This window comes from Odontesthes bonariensis, chromosome 7 (genome assembly GCF_027942865.1).
Source record: "Odontesthes bonariensis isolate fOdoBon6 chromosome 7, fOdoBon6.hap1, whole genome shotgun sequence".
NCBI classification, from domain to species: domain Eukaryota; kingdom Metazoa; phylum Chordata; class Actinopteri; order Atheriniformes; family Atherinopsidae; genus Odontesthes; species Odontesthes bonariensis.
In genome coordinates, this window is record NC_134512.1 from 27,790,454 (window position 1) to 27,799,240 (window position 8,787).

General features: G+C 42.7%; 1 protein-coding gene across 10 annotated transcripts in view; it reads right to left on the bottom strand.

The window, feature by feature from the left end:
• ap3b2 (adaptor related protein complex 3 subunit beta 2) overlaps positions 1–8,451 on the bottom strand; it is a 51,388-nt gene extending 42,937 nt beyond the window's left edge. For 5 of the 10 annotated variants that reach the window (XM_075470392.1, XM_075470391.1, XM_075470393.1 and 2 more), the window contains exon 1: positions 8,213–8,451. In XM_075470392.1, the coding sequence (XP_075326507.1) occupies positions 8,213–8,325 (113 nt within the window). In that variant the 5' untranslated portion in view covers positions 8,326–8,451. Of the gene's footprint in view, positions 1–653; positions 1,347–8,212 lie in introns of those variants that run through there. The other 5 variants (XM_075470388.1, XM_075470386.1, XM_075470384.1 and 2 more) reach the window with 4 other exon arrangements.
• Positions 8,452–8,787: the final 336 nt, after the last annotated feature.

Here is an 8,787-nt window from a genome sequence, read left to right on the forward strand (position 1 = left end):
TATTTCTCACACTATAAAGACAGAATCGCTCATTATTTCTGTACAAAACTAACAGCATCCATAAGCTTTAGCAGCAACCCTGCAGTCTGATCACTTTTCTGTATTGTTGTATTCTCTCTCGGAGCACTGTGGTCATTTATTGAGTCCATCCTAACCTGTTTCATAATCTGTATTAGGAACCTTTGCACAGCTGGTTTCTACATTATATCAACAGTTTTAGAGGTATTGGGTGGCAGAGCTGAAGCATTTGGTGATATTAAAGACTGAGAAAAGCCTAAAAAGCCAACCCGAATAGATGATAGTTTTGCAACCCATTACTAACCACTGACTCCCAACATTTCAAACTTGTCACGCCGTTGTATTCATGAGAGTCTCCCTGGGAAAACAAAGCTGTCGACCCTCCTCAAACATTACATTACGGTCATTTTGCAGACGCTTTTATCCAAAGCGACTTACAATAAGTGTGTTCCACATCAGTAGGCAAAAGAACCTCAGGTCACAAGAAATCATAAGTGCATTTCCTTCCCAAACCAAACGGCTAAGAGCATAACTAGTGCTAGGGTACGTGCGGTAAGTTAGACAAGAGGGGAAGACAATTTAGAAAACAGAACTGCAGCACGGAGGAAGGAGTGAACACATCTGGATTATCCTACCGCAGCGGTTGAGTTTGGAAACCTCCACCACCTTCCTCCAGTTGGGCTCGCTCCTCCTGGTCTCCTCCTCCTCCACCTCCTCCTCCACCTGTGCCTCCAGATCGGAGGTGGCGCAGCTCGTCCGGCTGGAGCGCGTTGTACCAAGTCTGCTGCGCGCCGTCAGGGGTCAACACGGGGCTCTTGTCCTCCTCCTGGCCTTGGACCTGACTCTGCACCGTCTTCACGATGTTCACCGCGTTCACGGGCAGCTGCTGCAGCAGCTTTTGCATGGTGGTCATCTTTCACAACTCAAATCTCAACCTGTGGAGCCGTTGTTGGCCAAAAGCGGAACAAGGCTGCAAGGTTTCTTTATTGAAATTTCTCTTGATGCACCTCAGACAGTTTTCACACGACAAAGAGCAGCCTCTGTGTTAGAAATATTCCTTCCCTCTGAGGTTAAGTACATCCAATGTTGGACATTTCGTGCAGGAATAGCACAAGAATCCTTTTGGTGAGTGTACCTCTGTGGGAAGGTGGATATACTCCGATACCTCGGTGGTGCTCTGATCCAAATTCGGCAGGGCTCCGGAACACTTTATGCTTTTCTCCCTTCTGTTCCTGCTGAGCCCCTGCACATCCAGTGAAGCAGCATACATCAGCTGCTCAGTAAATGGACGCTCGGCGGGGAGGGGCGGGGAGTTTTATTTGCTGTGACGCCTCTCCTCTCGCGACTCCTCCCGCTGCGCGCGTGGTTCCTGTTGCTGCACCAGCCTCGCTGCGCGTACGCAACACATGCGTGTCTTTATGCCCCAGCTCTCCAAACAATGACACAGCCTCTCCTGTTTTTGTTTTTTTTTATTATTATTTTGCCCACCCCCTCACCCCACGCTTGTCATATTTGCTCCGACTCTTCTCCTAAATGGCTAAAAAGCTCATTTCCTCCCTTCGTGTTGACTCTCCCTCTGCCTCACAGCTTCACCGGGGCTCGCTGCCAACAACGCTCTGCTATTATATTGCACACGATGATAAATATTTAACATCGTTAAAACCTGTCCCCTTTTATCCGTTTTTGTTTAAGGTTTTCGTGGCGCTTCCTTTTCTCTCTCTATCTCCCCCCACCCCCCGTCTTACATGACTCAGCTTTCTTGGCAGTGTCGTGATGAGGATGCCTCTTTCTTTCTCTCCCATTCATTTCTTCTTAGCCCGGATAAAACTAACCACCCTGAAGCACATCCCTCATGTGTCTGTCTCTGTGATGGGCTACAGCTCGGTCGGGATTTGTTGACATTATGCTAAAAGACTAATGTGATTTTTAACCCATGATGTCACCTGCAGATAAACCCTGTGGCTGACAGTCTGAGCTTCAAGTGTTTCAAATTCTGTTAGATAAAAGAAATGCAAAGCGAGGAACGTTTGTTTCCCACAGAGATTAATTAAAATGGTTTAACATATTGCAGGTTGTAAAATCTCCTGGAGAAATCTTTTAAAAATCATCGGCTTTCTTTGAGAAGATCCAGTGCTGCAGATCTTTTCGTATTCTGAAATTCTGATAACAGAATCCTGCTGCCAACTCTGACTTAGATGTTCCTCGGCTTAGTCAAAAAAAAAAGAAAGAAAAAAAGAAATGTGCCTGATTTTGGATGCAGTGCAGTCATATCGTATCCTCTACATGAAAGAGGACGAGGGTATCTCAGAGGGAATATACAGTAAAAAGATGTTCATGAATGAATAAACTCCAGAAGTCCAGAAGTTTGATAATTAATCTCCATCCCCTGCTGGGTTCAAAGTGGAAATAAGCCTGTTAGCAACTGTACATCGTGGTTCCAGAGTTACATGAGAAGATTAGTACCCCTGTGAAGACTATGCTATGATGTTTTAGCTTAGCTTAGCACAAATGCAGGGAAAAAAACCCTAACTTCTTTGTTTTTTAACAGATTGGAACTGAAAACTCAAGACAACCGAGGTGGATGATAAGATCAATGCTTTCTCTGTGCTTCGGAGCATTTTTGAGTTAGCAGTGCCTGACACACACAGACATCTGAATGTCTCCAGTACTGTCAGTATGTATATTCCATAAAAACAAAAAACGACCCTGGCACTTTTATTTGGGGCTGCCTAGTTTTCAAAGTATGTCACTCGGGTGAGTGGTTTACATTTGCTGTGGAATTTCTACATCATATCTCCAACTCAGAGAACAATTATCCAGCCTCCCGCTCTTTTTCTCACCCAGCTTCACCTTCAAACCACGCTGCATTTGCTGTTCGTTGAGAGCCAGGGATCAAAACACTTCTGCTCTGGCTTTTCTCTTTGCTATTTACAGCAAATCCTCATGAGCAGTTAGAAAGCTCACTTAAGTTTAGAAAGAACTTTGTCTAATGTTTTACATCCTGACCAGGAAATCTGACCCAAATTCAACCTGTTAAAACAAAGGTAAAAAACAGTTCACACAAGCAAAAGTTCCTAACATTGGCCTCAAAAACACTTCAAACAAAACACAGAGGAATAGAGCGACAGCAAGGCACAGGGTTTATGCAGCCAGTACGGAACAGAGGAACTGCAACTTAGGTTTTGAATATAAATTGCTGATATGTTATGCTCTAACAGCCTGGGCCAGTTCAGACTGTGAGACTGTGCCCAAAAGAGGAGTCAGAACCAGCTACCTGTGGCCAAACTGCAGACGTTAGAAGTATTTGAGAATAAAACTGACAGTCAACTTGTTTTTCTTGGGGTTTTTTTTCAGTCTGGTGTGTGGTAGTCTGAGCTTGGCTTCTCTGTGTGCTAGTGCAAGTTCTCAGGATATTCACTGTATGCTTAGTCAAATGGCAATGATGTGTTTCATGGGTTTTTGAATATTTCAAAAGATGCAGACACAGCCAAAAACAGGTGAATGGGAATAAGAGGTGTAAATTCTATTCACATTGCTCTGCGAATTAGTAGAAAAAGGAGCCGATGTGCTGTCTTTCTGTGTTAATTCAAGAAAAAACCTCTGGAAATGTTGTCAACTTGCGATAAAGGGGGACATTATGTCAAGAGGATGTACACCCATTTGTGTTTCCATCTATGTATTTTCACATTTTGAAGTTTTCAGTCAGAAAAGGGTGGTGGCTGTGTGACAAATGAGCTGCCTGGAACTGTCCTCACAGCGCCCAGGATGGAGGAAGACTCTGTTTCTCTCATTGCAATCAGACCCTAATCCAGAAAAAAAGAATACCATATTTGCAACTGACGGGTTTTGGATTGTTATCATACATTTAAATTAATACCTTTGTGCTGTTTGATTTGATCAAATAAGCCGTCGGGTCCGATGGGAGTCGCTGAGACTTCTTCTGCAAACATCACGACATACTCAGTTGCACAAATAACACGGGCGCTGAAAGGCGTGACACAACCGAGACCTCGAGATGAAAAATGCTAACAAAAACCTCCATCTCTGTAAGCATCGTTTCCATGACGCTGTTTAGCTTTTGCAGGAACAATCGGAGCCTCTCAGTTGCCAAAACAAGCACTTTTATTTTTCTGCAGAGGATGATTTAATGGGGACATTTAATGGCTGCAGTCATGACATTCTCCCTCAGTATGGGTTCTACTGTAAATACGTTTGTGATTAATATTTTACACGTCTCTTTTTGTTTCTCTCTCTCTCTCTCTCTCTCTCTCTGTGAAGCAGGCAGGAGGAAACAGAAACTAAACTCAGTTTACTGGGAGCATAACAAAAATCGCAGCAAAGCTAGAACACTATAAACTAAACTCGTAAACAACAAACACTTAAGAAAAAAACAACAAGACTGCAACAAGACGCAGGAACAAGTACTGACGAGGAAACCCATGGATGAACAACAACGAGGATCGGACCAAGAGTGGCGAAAACCGGGAGTTTAAATACTGTGGGGAGAGCGATGAGTGAATGACAGCAGCTGAAGGGAGTGGAGCTGATGACCAAGCAGGAGGGAACTGAGGAAAAAGGTCAGGGAAATGGCAAAACTGAAACCAGAGGTCATGACAGTCTGTATCATCCTCCTCACTCTGTTCATTGCAGCCACGTGTGGTGTAGCCTTCACCGCCACCTTCTGAAGACACTACACACTACACAAAATAATGGATTCTGGAGAGAAATAAGGCAATGATTAGAACTATCACATGGAAAAAAAAATTATACCACTTTAACAAGTGGATTTGCAACAACATTTTGTGTATCTCATAAAAAGATATAAGTTGCAGTTAAATGTACATCTCTTACATATAAATGAACAGTTAATACCATCACTTATAACAGAAGATGGCTGTTTTCTTTAGAAAGCATGGAACTCAAACCCTCCATTACTGACACCATGAGTGTGGAAAGCTGATGGCTGCGCGATGATCCCGTTGTCACACAAATTAGCAACTCAATGGAATTAGAATGTTTTCTCGGTGTCCTGATCTAAAAAAAATTGTTATGGATTGTTACAGGGACTTGATTGTGAGAAAAAGGTGGTTTTGGTTTGAAGTTTTTCTAAATGAATTTATGAAGAAAATTGAATATGAAACAGGGAAATTTGATCATTCTTTTAAAGTTCCTGGTAGATACTATAAAACTGCTGTTGTTCTGTCATAAACAGCCTAAAATCAGCCTAATCCAAAATAAAGTAATACACTGTACTATCAAATTTATAGTAAATACATTTTTGACAGTGTTGACAAAATCACTTTTAGACTCTAAACAGATAAATGTAAGTAGTACACAGCAAAAACTACAATATCCAACTTCACCAGCAAACTCGTACCCAGCCAGCATTTGTTGGCATTGACCAAACATGATGCTCATAGAGACATCAATGCAGGCGGAGATACAGGGACAGCACTCAGCAAAGGATAGAGGTCAGAGGTCAAACCTGGGTCTGCTGTGATGGGGACTTTCATCCTCCCCACACCGAACACTCGCTCAACAGCTGGAGCTACCAGCAGTAACACGCCTTTGCAGAGGAGGAACACTGGGTCTCACTTGAAAAATATCAGAAAATATTCCCTTTACTACTGAGGTAAAGTTCAAGATATGATGTTTCCATGGAGACAACTGTGAGGGGCGAGTCAGCATTTTTTACCATCGTGTTTACAAGGCGAACTGGTTCCACCACCTTCACTGAGCAGACATCAACGCATGCAAACACACATCTCTGGATCAACAACACCCAGCCCGCACTGGACACGATAAAGAAGGCTGACTATTACCACAAGCAAGTTTAAACCAATAAGTAATGTTTACCAAAGAGCCTTGTGGTAAAACCTGACAGTTCACAGACAGAAACTCCTCCATGCACGCAGAGCTCCCTCTGCTGGTGAATTCCATATTCATCAACTAAGGTATTAATAGAGGTTGTGGTGTTACTGCTTGACACATACTGAACTGCATCAGACAGTGTTCCACTGGCAGTTAGCGTTAGGGTGCATTAGACATTAAGCGTTGAATTAACTGCTTCCAAGCTGAGCTGTGATGTTAGAGACCAGGTGTAAAAACACATCAGGCAAGATAAAAGCAGGAACAACTTGAATGTTGTTTTAGAACGAGAATCCACTCACAGACCACAATAAAAGCACAAACCAAAATTAAATTCTGCCTTAAAGATGTTTTCAGAAAGAGAACATGGTTACACTTTAAGAATCATGCTTCTATGTGTTGTATATATTCTGCACAACAGCAGAAGTGACGTCTAAAGGGATGACGGTACGAAAAGGCATTAAAGAAGATGTGACAGATGTTGTTCTTTTCGTTTGAATTAATTTTCCCAACAATTGTTGTGCCTGAGAGTACCAAGCAAGATTAAACTCCACAGAAGTCTATAGATGGTGTTAAACTGTTATCACTATCACTCCTTGTTAAGTTCCAACAACTAATTGCTGGATTGTGATAGGTGGCGTGGTGGATTTCATTAATCTTCATAACTGTACGTCTGATATGAGCTTTGAATCTAATAACAATCTTTGCTGTCATGGAAAACTTTGGTTTATCAATGGTGTGTATGGCACTAGTCCAGAAAAACCCCTTCATATTGAACAATTTCCACCATTAGATAAAAAAAGGGGATTACAATGATATAAATATCATATTTCCAGTGTTTGCATCCCCTTATCTCTGCTGTTTAACGCCACCAACCGATCATCTAGGATAAGCTTAATTTTCAATGTTCAACAAGCTGCATTTTCTGAATATTTGTTCACTTTCAGTCATTAAGGAGGGCCCACTTTGATTTAAAGCCAGAAGGTGAGCACAAAAGTTGCCGAGGAGACCTTTTGTCAGCTGTGAAGTAAAAAGGTGCCAGTCAATGACACACACACACACACCGCTAATCTAAAGCTAATTGTGGCGTTAAACAAATAATTTCATGATCGCCCTAATTGAGCCTCCTCTAAGACCTCTCAACTCTAGAGAATTTGAATGCAACAGGAATGAAGCACAACAACGGTACATGAGTTGTAATCATAGAAGCGTGAGGTTGCCTCTTCACTAAATGTGCCATGCCACCTTTAAGGGCAGCTCCCTTCATAACTGTAAAAGCATGTCCAAATGCATGTTCCTGCCCTGCATCTTGCTCCCTTTGGTACTTGTCAAAATGGCAATTGCTTCTTTGTGAAATACACCAACTTTGCGTTACTAGAAAGCTGGTATTTCAGTGATGACTTGCTGAAACTTTACTGCTACAGTTTGTAACACTGATGTCTTTTTTTTGTCTTAATTCATTGTAGATAGAAAATCTTTGATTAAGAATCTATTGTTTGAATTTAACAAGCATTTTAAAGATGAAAGATTTGACTGTGAGGACCTGTGTTTCCTGCTTCAATCTGACCTTTAATAACAAGTAAAGATCAAGATTTCACCAAATGAATCAGTTATGAGTGGTAAGTTAACACCCTATTACATCATCATACCATAAAAAGCATAGGGTTGAGGGGGGAAACTATCCCATCTAACATTAGACAAACTGCTACCCTCATCAACAATGGATAAAACCAACATGTTATTGTGTGGTCTGTTTAGTCAACGTTCAGCACATCTGAAAGGGAAAAGGGCAAACTCTATGCTTGAAGAAAAGCTATTCAGAGCAGGGTCGCGGCTGATGTTGAAGTGAGTTTCGGGTCACTGTGCGTGAGCTGCTGCCGCTGTCCAGCAGGGGTGGTGCTGAAAAAGCTGGAGCTGAGGCCTCACATCGCTTCTCTCAGGCCATTTCCATCTCACCTCACGAACGCAACGCTGTGCAGTGTGCACACTAAATTGGCTGCTTTAGACGGAGATGACTGAGCGGACAGACATTACAAGTCGAAGCCGGCAGCAATGCGACCGCAGCAAGCGGAGCGGCCAAATCACGGTCAGATTCAGCACCACCTAACAGAGACGGCGCTGTGACAATAACGGGCCTCACAGCCAACAAACTTCAGTGTGCCGTTTCCTTTTCTAAAAAATACATCTATATTTATTCACAACTAGAGTTTGAGCATCTTAATACACAGGAAACTGCATCCACATTGCACCTCCCCCTCCATAAGCTGCCCCGCTAAACCGACAATATAGAAAACAGCATCGAGCTGAGGCGGCTGGCTTCGCGTACCTCTTGTAGTCGGAGGAGAAAATCCCTCCGCTGGCCGGATCGTGACCATATTCAGGCTCCCCGACACTGGACGAGCCCCCCTTCTCGTCGTTGAAAGCAGAGCTGGCGGACATGGCCGTGGCTTTGTATTGTGTTCTTTTTTTCTCGCCCTCGGGGAGCAGCGATGGAGATTTAGTGCAGAAGGTGGCAGGATACACGGCTCTTAAAGGCGCACAGACACTGCCGTTATCTCCGGGATGAGGAGGGGGAGCGATGATGCAGAGGTCACGTGATTTCTGCTTTTTTTTTTTTTTTTTTTTTTACAGATTGTTGCCATGGATCTTTACATTCAGTCTCGTTGACACACATTTAAACGCTCAGTTTTCTACTTTAACAGGCTATGTTTTAATGCTAGTGTTTTTAAAGCAATTTTAACCTTAAAGTCGCCTTGAATTCAGAGCTTTTAAAGCTGTCACTATTAGGCTACTGCTTTGCAGAGATGTATAGTAACGAAGTAGAACTACTTCACTACTCTACTTAAGTACTAAAATGCTGTATCTGTACTCTACTGGAGTATTATTTTTTTCTCTATACTT